This window comes from Crotalus tigris, unplaced genomic scaffold (genome assembly GCF_016545835.1).
Source record: "Crotalus tigris isolate CLP2741 ecotype Arizona unplaced genomic scaffold, ASM1654583v1 scf7180000017731.4096049, whole genome shotgun sequence".
In the NCBI taxonomy this organism is placed as follows: domain Eukaryota; kingdom Metazoa; phylum Chordata; class Lepidosauria; order Squamata; family Viperidae; genus Crotalus; species Crotalus tigris.
In genome coordinates this window covers 788,732-804,392 of record NW_024096599.1, presented here as the reverse complement: position 1 = coordinate 804,392, position 15,661 = coordinate 788,732, and the positions used below count along the sequence as shown (strand labels likewise).

The 15,661-nt window shown below is 35.5% G+C and overlaps 2 protein-coding genes across 3 annotated transcripts in view; one reads left to right on the top strand and one right to left on the bottom strand.

Moving 5' to 3' along the window:
• Positions 1-6,329, top strand: part of LAMA1 (laminin subunit alpha 1) — a 93,313-nt gene extending 86,984 nt beyond the window's left edge. For both annotated transcript variants that reach the window (XM_039339169.1, XM_039339167.1), the window contains exons 58-63: positions 646-835; positions 1,059-1,217; positions 3,036-3,183; positions 4,086-4,216; positions 5,269-5,491; positions 5,999-6,329. In XM_039339169.1, the coding sequence (XP_039195103.1) occupies positions 646-835; positions 1,059-1,217; positions 3,036-3,183; positions 4,086-4,216; positions 5,269-5,491; positions 5,999-6,153 (1,006 nt within the window). In that variant the 3' untranslated portion in view covers positions 6,154-6,329. The remainder of the gene's footprint in view (positions 1-645; positions 836-1,058; positions 1,218-3,035; positions 3,184-4,085; positions 4,217-5,268; positions 5,492-5,998) is intronic.
• Positions 6,330-12,817: 6,488 nt separating this feature from the next.
• Positions 12,818-15,661, bottom strand: part of ARHGAP28 (Rho GTPase activating protein 28) — a 69,528-nt gene continuing 66,684 nt past the window's right edge. The window contains exons 14-15 of the mRNA XM_039339166.1: positions 14,413-14,477; positions 12,818-13,148 (exon numbers count right to left, since the gene is read on the bottom strand). Coding sequence (XP_039195100.1) covers positions 13,048-13,148; positions 14,413-14,477 — 166 coding nt within the window. The 3' untranslated portion in view covers positions 12,818-13,047. The remainder of the gene's footprint in view (positions 13,149-14,412; positions 14,478-15,661) is intronic.

Below are 15,661 nucleotides of genomic sequence, written 5' to 3'. Positions count from 1 at the left end.
TTGCATGGGTGATTTTATTTAGACTCGAAGAAGGATCACAGAATATTTGAACCAGAGATCCTTGTAGGATCTACTTTCATTAAGATGGTGAAAGCAGTCTTGCACCATTATGCCATAAACTCTGTCCTTTTCATACACATATGCAGTGTCATAAGCCATTATGTGGAGTACAGCTTTCATCAATTTATCTTGCTTCCCTGTGAATGCCTCTGTGCTGAACATAGCAATAGCACTTAGACTTATATACCACTTCACAGTGGTTGACAGCCCTCTAAGCAGTTTACAGAATCAGTGTATTGCCCCAACAATCTGGGTCCTCATTTTCCTGACCTCAGAAGGATGGAAGACTAAGTCAAGGGTGAGGATCAAGCTCCTGGCAATGAGCCGAATTAGCCTGCAATATTGCATTCTAATCACTGCGACACCACGGCTCCTCAACATGCCTGAATGACAACAACAATTTATTAAACTTGCATGCCACCTGACTCTCAGCAACTCTGTGTAGCTCACAACAGTCCAGCCTAGAATAGTTATTGAACTTAACATTATTTTCTGTCTTTAAAAAGAAAGGTAGTCTTTTTGATGGTCTTCACGGGATGCAATGAAATGTCCAAACTTTAATCAATTCCACATCTTATTTTGTAGGTTTTCTGTCCAATTAAGAATCAGGACCCTTGCTTCTAGTGGTCTAATATACTACACAGCTCATCAGAAGCAAGTTGATTATGCAGTCCTTCAACTACAAGAAGGAAAACTCCGTTTTTCATTCGATCTTGGAAAAGGGCAGTCAGTAGTTTCTCATGAAGCAATGATCAGTGATGGAAAATGGCATACGGTACATTTATTAAATTCTTATATTCAACTGCCAAGATACAGAAATATTTTGATACATTTAGCACCTAAGGGGGGAAATATTGCATTAGGCAAACAATAGTTTTTGCATTTGACATATTTGGTTGATGTCTGCTGGTCACAGATACATATATGGAATACTATTCTTAGTTGCATGTTTCTTAACTATCAATAACTGCTCACAGATATTGGATTTTATCTTACAGGTGCAAACAGATTATGCAAAGAGAAAAGGTGTAATCATAGTTGATGGGCAGGAAACTGAAGCTGTCAATGTTTCGGGTGACGGAAGCACCTTGGATGTGGATGGGAAATTTTACTTGGGGGGGTTACCCTTAGGCTACCTCACAAAGAACATTAGAAATGTAAGGACTTTACCTTCTTATTGATCCTTTGTGTGCTGGATATGCAAATATATCAGACTTATGTTCCATATCAATGTTCTGCTGATCCAAAGAGGTTCTGTGACTCCACCACGATGTGAAGTTTTTGTAGGGTGTTATGTTTTGTATATAGATTAAGCTCACATCAGTTCTATAAAAAACATTGTGAAGATAATTTTGCATCTTTTCTGGTGGGCAACTGGTTATTCCCATTGATAGGACTTGTGCCATATTCAAGCTCTTCCTGAATTCTTTCCCTCCTTATTGTTGTCCTACTCAATCCAAGGGATTTCCCTACATACAGCCTTTTGCAAACACAGCAAGGCACTGGAAGAAAGGGGCAGAAGGTTGCTAGCTTGTCCATTCATTTCCCTTTGACATTAGCCCAGTTGGGAGTATGGGAGTGAATTCTGAACTACTCAGGAAGGTTTCAATATCTAGAATTGAGAGCAATTGGTCAGTGCAAAGTTAATTGGAAGAATTGTAGAGTGTAAATTCTGGTTGTCCTTAGTTGTTTGGAAGCTTCATAAAAAGGATAGGAACAGCTGTTAAGAGATGACAAGCAGAGTGATTCAAGAAATGAATTCACTCTGTTTTTAATATATGTGAATTGACTCTGGGTAATGCTAATAATAGGTTCTTTTTCTTACATGGTATTTTGGTATTTTATACTTATCCACGTTTGATCTGAAATATTCCAGTTCCTCTGTTTGCATTTTACTTCAAATAACAGGGCTGTTTGTTTGTTTGTTTTTACTAAATTTTGTAGAAGTTATCAGACATGTCTATATCTGAAACAGCATGTTCAGTTTCTCCAGTGACCATAATAAGCAGGCTCATGGTCATAGCCATAACAATAGCAGTATTAAATTTCACTCTATGGAAAGAGACTATTTCAAGCTGGAAAACAGATGGATTTCCCAACATTTTTTAAAAAATAAAATAACTTGTAAGTCTGATTTTGATCTCAGCAGCGGTAGTGGAGAAGAGCAGAATTAACCTTTTCCTGTGTTATTTTTCTATCCTAAATCCTCTCTTTTCTTCCAAATAGCTATTCAGATTTACAACATAAAAAAGTATTGTTGCCTGGACTGCATCTGTTTTCCCAACAGGGGGTTCCAGTTAGATGGCATTAAGACTCCGAGCAACAGGTCAGGGTCAGGAGGACAGCATAGAAAAATGGTTGGGTGGTTAACCCCTGATCATAGATATTCTGTATTCCATCTTATTTCCATCATAAAATGCAAATGTGTACTTGCTGCATTTGTTCTAGTTCAGTTCTCCCCCCCCCCCCGCCACCGAATCTAAGATCTCCCATTCTATTTCTTGTTTTTTTTAAATATTCCTGTGAAGTTATTTTTAATTTATAGTAGTATAAACATATGCAAAAAAAGAATATAATAACTAGTGTGCCCTGGACCTTCCTATGAGGGATAGGAGACTTTAGTCCTTTGTTCCCTATATAATCCTGATTCCAATGAAAAATGATTTTTTTGTGAAAACAAAAAGCAATTTAAAATGGTGTGTACATTTACCACAAAGTTTGCGTGACTTCCTCTAATAGATATCTGCATTTCTCAATGATTTATAGTTCTAAAGCAGAAAGGCTCTGAATGATGCATTTCTGTGTATCTCTGTATAATACAGATTTTCCATAGCAGTGGTTCTTAACCTTGGCAACTTTAAGACAAGTATGCTGGCTGGGAAATTTTAGGAGTTGAATTCCACAAGTCTTGAAGTTGCTGAGATTGAGAAACACTGTTCTACAGGAGTAACTACAGTACCAAATTGTCTTCACAGATTACTCACAGTATTCCTGCATGCATTGGTGAAGTAACCATTAATAGCAAGCAGTTAGATAGTCTGGTCTCAACCTTTGCTGTGAATAAATGCTATGCTGTGATCCAGAAAGGAACTTACTTTGATGGAAGTGGTTTTGCTGCTCTTGGTAAGCAAAGTATTGTTTTATTCCTGCTCTCTCCCATATAAGTGTAAAGTGAAACATAGGAAATATCCAAAAACATTAAATGTTTTCCTCTTGTTCTTTTATTTCCAATTCTGATTTATTGTAGCTGCTGGAAGTGGGTAAGAATCATATAATTTTCCTTACTCAGAAATAGAATGGCTTCGCTGAAGAACAAGGAAATCTCTGTATTGCAGGCTTCTGTTTCCAGTAAAGCTAGCCCACTTGTTTCGTTCAAGGAGAGACTTAAAATGAGCACACTTTCCCACTTAGATATCTGTGTTTTTTACAGTAACTTTCATGTACAAAAGATAAGTAGGAGAGTTTTTAGAATGGAGGCCTTAAGGCCACTTTTTCTAAACTGCTAAGTAAAGTGTTATTTAGACAGAGCTTTAGTTTTGAAGTTGGTGGTTATGATTAGTATAATTTTTTACAGATGGTTAAAGCTCTTATTTTTAGTGGTTTTTCTAATTTTATTTTTTCATTTACATTTATCCTTTATGTCTTTATTGTTGTTTTGGTCAAATGACCATATGATTAGGAGATTCCTGATCTGTTAACTTAGTAAGGATCTTTCCAGCAGAACTATTTGTGATATATTAAGATAAGCATTTCCATTGGACAGGCTTCTAGGGCAGGAAAAGACAAGTATTGGAACACAAACCAAAATAGATTAGATTCATGGTGTCCATGCACTATATGGACACTTTGCAACATGAACACTTTTAATTAATATGGATCGGGCATACAAAACAATATATTGTTAAATAAACAAAAAAGATGTATTCTAAACTTTTTTTTTTCAAAATTCTTTGTATCTATTGATAATAATGTCAGTTGTATACAACAGTTATTTAACTTTGTCATTCCATTCTCTCTTTTTGCAGTTAGGGAGGGCTACAAAGTCAGATCTGAAGTTAACATTACATTTGAATTCCGTACGAATGTTATGAATGGAGTTCTTCTTGGAATCAGTGCTAAAATAGATGCCATTGGGTTGGAGATAGTAAATGGAAAGGTAAGTTCTGAAATAAATTTACTGCAATACATTTATCCTAATAAATCTTAAATGGTACCTAAATTGGTGGATCTAAATAGATATAAGAAAGTCGCATGTGCATTTTTTGAAAAAAAGCTGTGGTAATTATTAATATATAATAATGTTTCTGGAATTAATATGTTTTCATGATTGCTGTGAAACGTATCTGTTTTTCTACAGCAATAGATTTTTTTATTCTGAAAACTAGCTTTAGATTATTAAGCCAATTACAATTTGCTATTTATACATATTATGCATATAGGAAAACAGAAATGTTATACTAGAAGAAACAGTTCCATTGTGATGTGAAAGAGCTCTGAAATAAAATTATGAAATAGATGATTAAAAAAAATCAGCTTGAAGACAAATGCCTATGATTTTAGAAATATCTTTATAATCTTGGCTTGAGTGAAAAGTTCAGAGGTTAAAAGAAAAAAAATCATGAAAAAAACAACAAAGTGCTCCCAGACCAAAATTAGGAATTGTTATTTGAAAAAGATTTTTATATTTATTTTTGCATGGACCATACTCCAAAAATAATCATCCCTACATATACCAAGATATCACCATTACCTATAGTATCAAAGGTTGCCCCCTCAAATTTCCCCCTTTTCAGAATCCCTTTATTATGAAAGTTGTTCCAAAGTATAATTAACCATTTTAATCAATTGCTGAACAACAAAATCTAACATTAAATTTCTCAGGGAGGATACATAGTATATGTATCTTAAACCTTATCTGTGCTTTACCATTGTACTTAGAAATGTACATATCATGAGTTATCAGGGTGGTGGTGGTGGTGGAGGAGGAGGAGGAGGAGGAGAAATGACTGTAATGAATTGAAATTGAAATAAGGTACATTGAATTAGTTGTGTCTTGGCAAAATGCAAAGCTAATAAAGTCCTATTAAATGAATATTCATTTAATAATTAACCACTCATAGCAGTTCTAAAAATGTATTGAGTTAACAGAACCATCTTCTATCTTCACTCCATTTTGCTGTTCGGTTATGATTTATTTTGTTTTTATAGATTTTATTCAATGTCAACAATGGAGCTGGTAGAATAATAGCTTCTTATGAACCAAAAGGAATGTCTAATCTATGTGATGGACAGTGGCATAAAGTGCAGGCTAAGAAAAACAAGCATCATATTGCTCTAACAGTTGATGGAAATGTAGTTCAAATGGATAATCCACATGTTCATTCAACCTCTGCAGATACAAATAACCCCATTTATGTTGGAGGGTATCCGGGTATGTAATTTTATTCACATTCAAAACAAAGCATGAAAAAAATCTTGACTTGTTGTATATTTGTCTGAGTAATTAAGTAAAATGCTTAGTAAAAATACTAAGCCACATAAAGATAGTTCTCTGAAATATGAAGAGTATTAAAACACCAGTGTCCATTTACCTAAATGTTCTAGTTGCTATTTTGTTCCTTTTCTTGCAGCTTTATACCTCAAGCCTCCAGATAATCTGTCTGAACACAGTTCTGGGCTCACACATGCATCTACCCTTAAGAACTATTTATTTATTGATTTAATAATTATATAATGATTACTGTTACGGTCACAGACCAGCATTTTTATTCACTGATTTTATGATCAGCAGGGTTCCCTTTATTGCATGAAGCTGCCTTATGCAAATTAGACTGATTGAAATTTGGCAATGTATCTTCAAATACTGCTTCCAAGATGTAAATTCAGTCTTACTCACACAGTAAACATATGTCCTGTATTTTTTCATTTTGTTTTCTAGCTGACATAAAACAAAATTGCTTGACCACTAAGAATTCCTTCCAAGGCTGTTTGAGAAACTTTATGCTGATTAAAGCTCAGCAAGTAGATTTCTTGAACTTCAGTGAAGCCTTTGACCTGCATGGAGTTTTTCCACATTCCTGCCCTGCAGCCTGACTACTAAATGGGAAAAAAATATCCCATTTTAAGAAGCTTTGTCTATCAACTCTTAATGAAAAAGAAATGTTTTTAATGATGCTGATTTCAGTGATTTCCATCCTATTTTCCAGTTCAAAAAAAATATGTTTAGCTAGAACAACTACACATTTTTAAAAATAAAAAAATTAACTGCATAAGCTGAGTCTGTTTTTTATGGGGGTGAAAACTTTTTAAAACCAACATTTACAATAATTAATTACTTGACCTTAATTACTTTGGTGTAGATGGGTCAATTTGTAGTAAATATGTAATATAAGGCCCTACTCAATAAAACATATTCTTTCAAGTTGTGTGTGGATTTTAAATATGAAAAATAAAACATTTAAAGATGAAAACAAATTAGTAGAAAGCTCAGTTTCAATAAATTTTGCTCATAACCTTTTTATCCCTAATTACTGCTAAAATTGGTGCAGTTAAAATAGAAGCTGAAGGCTAACCTCAGACACATTCTCTCTAATACATTTTTCAAAACACAGGTAACTACTGATGAAATCTTTATTGATGCTACCGCTGATATTTAGCATTGGGGAAGAAATTAATGAGTGGTATAAATTGGAATAGTTATATACAAGTGTTTGCATGTTTTCCTAATTTTGTTATCAGCCCAGAATTATAAAAATGTAACAGAATTGTATACATAACAATATATTAATGATTTTTCATATGTATGTCTTAAAAATTTGTAACTAGATGCAGTAATTGAATGGAATTAACTTTGGGTTTAAGGAAAAAAAAAAACCTGAACCAAATCAAACATACCAGATTCATTTTTTTCCATAGCCTTAATTTGCATACAGAAGTGATTCAGCTGAAATTTGAAAGTTTAAAAATTGGATGCAGAACATATGTTTTAGGGGCAATAGCTTATTTTCTACTAAGACTGCAAAATGCTCTGAAGTTGGAAACAAAACTGAGTTTTGTTCTCATTTTGGGGCAAAATACAGCCATTTTGTTTCATGTTATTTTTTTACTGCTTGGGCTTTAATGTTACGTTCTTCCGGAGCTGCAGATTTGGAGAATGCTTTAAGCAAAAAGTTATTCATACGTTTAGAACTGTTTTAAAACAAGAAAGAGAATGTTGACTGCCCAATCAATATATTTATTATGGTTTTAATTGTTTGCATGCTTGACTCTGGGCTCGAACATTAGGGAACACCAGGCCTGGCTAATGTTTCAACCAGAGACCACCAGGATCCCAAGGCTATAAACTAGATTAAAAACATATCCAAGACAAAGAGACACAGGCTATTTTGATATTGTTGCTAAGGAGACTAAAAGGAGACTAAAACCCACGGAGACTAAAGTGATTTAACTTTTAAGAAAATTTGTGTCTTGTATGTATGTATGCCCATGTATGTTCTCTGCACTGTTTCTTCCTTTTTTAGACAGATGGCTATGTGCAAAAGTATGCTTGGGTTTGTCAACTGCTGTTTTGTTTGCAAGCAGGATGATAAAAGCAAAAATTGTGCACTCCACATGTGCATTTGGAAGAAGCCTCAAGGTCATGTTCAGAGGACTGTATTTTTGCAGTTAAATTATTTGTGGTCCGAGTTAATTTTTTAAAATCTTCTTTAAATCATCCTATTTGCTTTTTTTCTCCCCACAGCTTAAATCCTAACTGCACCTAATTTTGTGGTTATTCCTTGTTTAAATCTGCTATTCTCTTAAGGCATAACACAAAAAAAATTCTGAAGTTTTGTTTCATTGCAACATGAAATGCTTGAATCGTGCTAGTAACTGTTCTTTGAGCAGATCTAACTTGTTCCAATTACAAAACATTTGTTTACTGTTTGTAGGGCTGCTCTCTATATTGTATGGTAGGCATTAACACTGTGTTGCACTAATTCTCTATTCTTCTAGATAAGATTTTGCAGATCAGTTTGAAATACTTAATCTCAAAATATGGCCTGTACTACTGTATTAGTAAGCATGGGGTACAGTACATGTTTGAATGTTGCTCTGCAAAGAAGTCATCTAAACAAAAAGATATCAAATAAGGGAGAAGACTAAACAATAGTCTAAAATATATTTTTCTATGGATGAAGAGTTAACTTATCGAATCTTAGTAGTCGTATTTCTAGCACAAATATAAGGAACAAATATCACTATCTATATGACTGACCCAGTTGCTTAAGAATAAGTGGGATTTATAACAATTGAATGTTACACAAAATATATATTTATATATCATTGTATTTTAATAGATTAATGGAATGTATCATTAATAAATTCACCTTTAGACTATTTTAATGCAGGATTCAATCAAATATATTGGTGGTTCAATTAATAGTGGCTCATGTTTATAAATACATACAGGTTAGTTCTAAAATGTTTGCATTTAGTGACGTCAATGTTCAAACTATGAAAAATAGGCAACTCAGCAGAGTGCTATTACTAGAGAAGTATTTTAAAGGAGATACATTTTTTACATTCACTTTATATTACTTTTGAATAGAACAACAATAAAATAGTGAACACCTCTGTATTTTTCACAAAGTATATTTAGATTTTATTCCGCCTATTCAACATTGGCTACCTTCCAGATTTAGCCTTGAAAAGACACAAGAACCCCAGGGGGTGAATGAGTAGTCCGAAACTGTGATGATAGTTTCAGCAATTTCGAAGGCTGTCCTGGAAGAGAGCAAACATCCAGAACATTAGGGACAGTATTGATCTGAGTGAAACTTTTCAAAGCAACTAGAAAATTTGGCCTATTTACCTTCAGACTGACATCCACTCTGTATGCCTACTAGTATCATACTGCACTTCGTTAGCCATGCCAATAGTCAGCTAGACTAAAAGGGTGGCCTCAGTGTTTCATATGCTTCCCTTTACTTTTCTCATTTCAGGAATGTTTTAGCTGTAGGATATAAAAGACGGGGGCAGAAAAGAAGAAAAAGCAAGGAAATCTCTGCATAGAATGTCTCCCTTATGTATTTGATAGAACATGGAATGTTGCAACTGATTAGGAAACGATACTTTGTAGATGTCTGCCTTTAAAAGAATAATACAATAAAAAGTTTGGCTCTCCAAATCATTTTAAAAACATGTACCCCTTGGTGTGCAACCATTTGTTCAACGAACATTCGAAGTTACAACAGCACTGAATGAATGGTGTTTATCCTCAGAATTCTGGCCGTCCCAGCATCCCTGTTGTCATATCATCGCTAACTGGGTGCTTGGCAACCTGTTCATATGATTGGTTACCAGGCACCCTTAATTACCATTTGCAAGCTTCCAGCCAGCTTCTGCAGAAAGTCAAAATGGAAGCCAGCAGAGAAAATTGCCTGTACCATGCTGGCCACTTTTGTACCCTCATTCACCCTGCCTGTGCTGCTGGTCTTGCACACCCTTTGCACTCTCCCCAAGCCACACCTCTCATGCATTATCTTCTTAACTTGCATGGTGCTTTTCGTACATCACCTACACCCTCATGCCTCATCTCTCATTTGCATAGCACTTCTGGAACATCCGTGCGTTCCCCCTACAACTTGTGCTATGCTTTTGCACAGCTTCCATGACCCTCCCTCACACCCTTACTCCCTCACCCATCCAGCAGCAACCACTTAACTGCCTTCAGGCTTGGGACTTGCAACTTCCTGCCTCTTTCCCACTGATTTTAGTTATGGGAAGCCAGTAGAAAGTTGTCTTGCCTAATCACCGATGCATTCAGTCAATGACAACAAGTACTACAGGGATTGAGGTTGCTAAGTGATGTGGCCACACTCTACAACCACATCCCTTAGTGATGGAAATTCCGGTCCCAATTGCCATCATAGGAACTTGAGGACTACTTGCACTTTCCTCTATACGCTACTCAGGTGGATATAACTACATATTTTTAAATAAAATTGTAAGATACTGATTGCGTAATGTACAACCTAGAAAATGTTATATTTGAATGATCCTTTGAGTTACTATAGCTCAAATATGTATCATTTCAAGGGAATTTATATTTCTTCTTTTATAGCTCATAGACTATTTTTCAAGATTCCCACATTTCACTGAGCCACCTGTGTAAATAAGTTAGTTCGATACGCTTAAATTCTGTTTTGTGGTTTATAAGAATTATGAGCACTGTTAATTATTAAAATATAACAAAACTATAAAAGTAACTTCATGCAGTAGACATATATTCCTTGAACTACATCAGAAATTTCTGCCTTTTACAGTGTATTTTCATTTGCTCAAGATTACTTTTAGTTCATTGAGAAATATATGATCTAAATATTAAGAAATTTTGATACAGTTTGCAAACATACTTAACTAGATCATAGGCATGGGTTGAATTCAAACTCTAAGCTGGAGCTACTTGATAGATCCAATTAACCAAGAAATATTCAAAGCCAATCTGGTCTTGATGGGGCTAAACTAATTTTCCTGATTTATCAACTCCCAAAGTATTATGCGAACTATTTGCCAGAGGGTAAACTGCTTTGCTGTTGTCCTTCATTGGGATGAAATCTTCCAGATGCCTGCCTAACTGGCTTCTCCGCATTTTGTCTGTGATCATTTTGCTATTCACAGCCAGAGGCAGTTAAAACAGGAAAGAGTTGGGTGGAATGATGCATAATTTTACCAACCATTGAAGGAAAGCGTGGAAAGTGTGATGCTCCGTCTGCTTTGCCATGATCTGGAATCATGGCTGCTGAATGATTGACAAGATCATCTGAGATCATGTAATGCCACAAAGTGTGTCAATTGACAGGGGAGATGAGTGAGTCTTATTTTGTCATGCAGAAAAATTTTTAAAAGTTCCATTTATTTTAAAGGCAAAATGTTTTAAGCACCTTCTCAATTTTTCAGTTGAAACCATTGGCTTAAAAGTACTCAACATTAATAGGAGTGTGAAAATGATATACAATTCCTTTGGTAAGAATTGATATAATAAAGTAACAATGCAAGAACACCTAATCTGTACCACAACACCAGTGACCTGGGCCTCATTTTGAAATAATTCAGATTTAATGGACAAAATACTAGCTTTAAGTTTCAGGCAACAATGGTCTTTGCCTAAAATAATGAAGTGAATCTGTTCTTTGGCAAATTGACTCAATCAAGGTTTGCTGCTTCCCTTCAAAATGGGTATTTACCATTTTATCAGTAGAGTATTTTTACTAATATTTATTTTATTTTTATTTATTTACTCCTTTTCTCACCACCCATCTTGCTGTCACACCACTTCCATATGTTTTCTCCTATGTGAACATGTACAACATTTAAAGGACACTCAGCTTTAATAGGCATTGATTTAATCAAGAGTTATATTTTATGTAAACTTCAAAAAGAAATCATTTTCCATAATGTATTTCAAACATCAAGCAAAAGAAATAACAAGAAAATACGTTTTGGACAAAGAAGACAAACAAGTCTCTTAACTGGTACTTGCAAAACAACTACAGGCAGGCCTCGATTTACACAACTGAGGCCAAAATTTCTGTTTCTAAGTGAGCAGTTGTTAGGTGAATTTTGTCTCATTTTACGACCTTAAGTGAATCACAACAGTTGTTAACTTAATAGCACAGTTATTAAGTGAATATGGCTTCCACATTGACTTTGTTGTCAGAAGGTCACAAAACTGGATCACATGACCCCAGGACACTGCGACCGTCATAAATAGGACTCAGTTGCCAAGAGTCTGAATTTTGATCACGTGACCCTGGGGATGCCGCAATGGTCGTGTGAAAAATGGTCTTATGTCTCTTTTTTTCAGTGTCAGTGGAAGTTCGAATGATCACTAAACAAACTTCCTGGATGAATATGGTATGGACATTTTAAAAGAACTTTTTGTGAAGTTTCTAACTACACTTAACATTTTTGTACATATGGGGGGGGGAGGATTCAAAGTGGTTGGTATGTAGGTTTATCATTGGTATACCATACAAAATATGTATATTGTCTATTAAATTGTGTAAGCTGTACAACAATTGGCAAAGTCAGAAAAATGATAATTTGCAATTGTATATACTATTTATATTCATATACAATACACTAAATATACTTTACACAGTAGTTTTCATTCTCACTGGTAGCTAGCAATAGGAACTGAGTCACATATGTTGTAATAATATTTCACAATAAAAAATTGTTTTTGAATAGGAAAGAGTTGTCATAGCATTCTGGCCAACTGCCCTTATTTCCTGTTTTAAAAAATTCTATCCCCTTTACATTGAGAACCTTTCTATTAAATGTCATTCTTGGTCTTCGGATGCTACTGAACAACTCCCTTTTCAGTGGCACTGGGGAAAAAAACCCCATTCTTTTCTATTGACATACATTTCAAATTGTATTCTTTAACCACATCAACTGTACCAATAAAACCAGTAAAAAAGCATTCACTAAAAATAAATTATTATTATTATTAATATAACAAACTATTAATTGAAGTTCTCAGGTTCTATAATACTTGATGATAAAGGGCTTAGTGTCAACGCTGCTAATATTGAATATTCTTGCTTTGCCAAAATATGCAGAACTGTCTGGTATTTTTAGAATTAATTCAGAAGCCAGAGAAAAGGAACGGAAGTGAATCTCTGCCCTCTGGGCTAATTGGAAGATGTGACTTGTGACTGCAAGATAAGGGAGGGGTTTAGCAAGAAAAGTTAGATGCCAGCAAAAGGAATTCAGATTCTGGCATAAACCTCCATGATATGCCGTCAATTTGTAACACTGGTAATAAAGGCTTCAGGATAAACATGCCTGGAAGTTCTTTGAAGTGTTTCATTAGTCAGAACCATGAAACTTAGTTTATGTTTAAAAGATATAAGGTACATCTGCTTTGGCTTCATTATGGCAACATGGCTCCTGATGGGAGACTTTTGCACTGTCCCCAAACACTCTACCAATAGGTCTTTAAAATGTTGAACTTCTTTTTTCTTTAATTACCCACTCTGCTTGAGGATTGGCACGGTACACGTCCAGCATATATGCATCTGGATCCAAACAGTGTTCTCCTGAAAGAAATATCAGCTGTTAAAAAAAATAATCTTTAAGAAAATCCTTACACCTTATGGTTACGCAAAGCATTTGGGACCAGTGCGGTGCCCCTTCTTGAAATATTAAAGCAGCCACCCCTTCTGGGGAACTCATATAATGTTTGGCTTTTGTGCTGAAAGTAGGATGTCATGAGAATCTTAGGCTTTGAGAAACATATATGACAATTCTATACACCAACTGTGTAAAAATTAGTGTGTAGACAGAAAATGCTGCAGTTGCCAACCTAGAGGACAGATTACTTGACCTTCTATCTTAAGACTGAGCAGCTAGCTGGCTCACTGCCTTTCATATTGAAAAGGTTTAATTCTAAATTTAAAAAAAAAACAATTATGGTGAGTGTTTTTTTTAAATTACATCATGTCCTAAGATTACTTAGTAAATCCATTTTACTTCCTCTGATATGCTCTAATTTACAGTATTGAAATAAGCACTTGGTACATGGCACTTATGCAAGAAACCAATTAAGACATGCAGAATATTCACCTTAGTGGGTTCCCATATTCACATCTTGTTTTATAAAGATAAATGGATTAGGTCAGTGATGATGAACCTTTTAGAGACCGAGTGCCCAAACTGCAACCCAAAGCCCACTTATTTATTGCAAAGTGCCAGGGCCACATCAGCATTGTGGTGCCCTCGGGGGGGGGCAGTGAGGCTCCTCTGAGTGCTGCCTTTGGCACGCAAAAACTGGGGGCACAAAAATGAGCCACCAGGTTGCAAGACGCAAAAATGGCCACCACTGCACCATGGGATGCAGATACAAGGTGCTGCACTATATAAGAATGGGGCAGGGCTAGTGAGTATCATGCAGGCACTAGCCTTGCCCCATTTACAGTGTGAGCATGCACACATGTAAAATGCTTCCCCCTCCCTTTTCTTCCAGTCCACCAATCGACAATGATTGGTGATCTCTGCTCTACCACCTCTACTTGAGCTTGCTAGTCGGCTGCTTTGCCTCCTTTGTGCTGGGCGAGGCTCCTGCTCTGGGTGGCAGTGGTGGCCTGATGGACCTGCTGTGGCAGCGGTAGCGCGTGAGCCAACAAAGAAGGCTCTGAGTTCCACCTCTGGCATGCGTGCCATAGGTTCGCCACCACTGAATTAGGTACTAAAATAAGTAGTAATGTAGCCCTATCATACTTGCTGTGCATTCTTCTTGGCTGCATGTGCAAAGGAAGCATCAAGGACATAGTTGCTATTTCTGAGGTTTAAATAAGAACTTGCCTATATTTCCTCCAATTTCATATAAACTTTGGACTGGCATTTTCAATTCTTCTGATGATCCAGGTCTAAGAATAGAAAAACAAAGCATTCTGGTAGCAAGAGGTACGTTTCTGATTAACTCTGGAATTAAACCTCTCACTATGTTGTCTGGGGCTAATGTTCAGTGGAACCTAAAAGTGTCTGGAAAGAATTACATCTGTTATTTTTTGTATAGAACCATTTAATTGAATTAACTATTATGTTATTGTAGTGTTTCTATATAAAATTTGAAATTGCTGCTACAAATTTAACTTAAAGTCTTCTGTGAAGAATCAGCAGTATACTGTACTTAGCTTCATCATATTTATTTCATAATCTGATTGATTTATAGTCCTTCCAACTCCATCGTGATTCTGGCTAGCTACATTTTACCATTAGAATGAAATTCTGTGCTGATTTATGTCAAGCATTTCTGGTGGAGTTAATGTAACATAATGCAAATTCTAGCAGTATATTTTTCTTCAAGGTTCACTACATTAAATTAAATAGTTTTATTCTCAGTAAATAATGCAATTGTTTGGCATATATATTGGAAATACACATTTTTCTCTTCGATTACAAAGAACTGTAGGACATACTGAACTTCTTTCTCACTGTTAGAGGAGATACCCAATTTCATAGACTTCCTTTCTTGCATCAAAAGAAAGCTCAATTTTCAGCACTCTTCTGCCAATGGAACACTGATGGTAATAAGGAAGGTGCAGTGATTTATGGACCCAAATCCCTGCTAATATATGCTTGAATGGAGGGAAATTATGCTAGAATTGGAACCTGTAAATTTTTTCAGCTCTCATGAAAAGTGGGAAACAATGCACAGTGGGAAAGAAAAAGTGAAGCTGTAAAGCCATTAAAAAAAAACCTTTATGAAAATTGTCTACCTGCCATCTTGTCTGTGAACACCTAATCGAACTTCTCAAACGGCATTTTAAAAACCATGAGTTTTCTCTTAATTGCTGAGGAAATGCTGTTCAGAGGGCCAGCACAAAATTAGTTCCCTTAGCTGAGCCAGAGAAACTATAATTAAAACCAGCTTGTTGTAATTTTTAGATTCATTCATTTTAATATGAGCAGTTTGTGGGGGGGGGGAACACTGGTGAATGGGTCTCATTTGTGTAACACTTGGCTTCAGCTGATACTAGAGCAATTCCTTTTTTGTTTTCCTTTTGATTCTTGGCTTGCAGCTCAATTCCTAAAGCTAGTAAACTTGGAA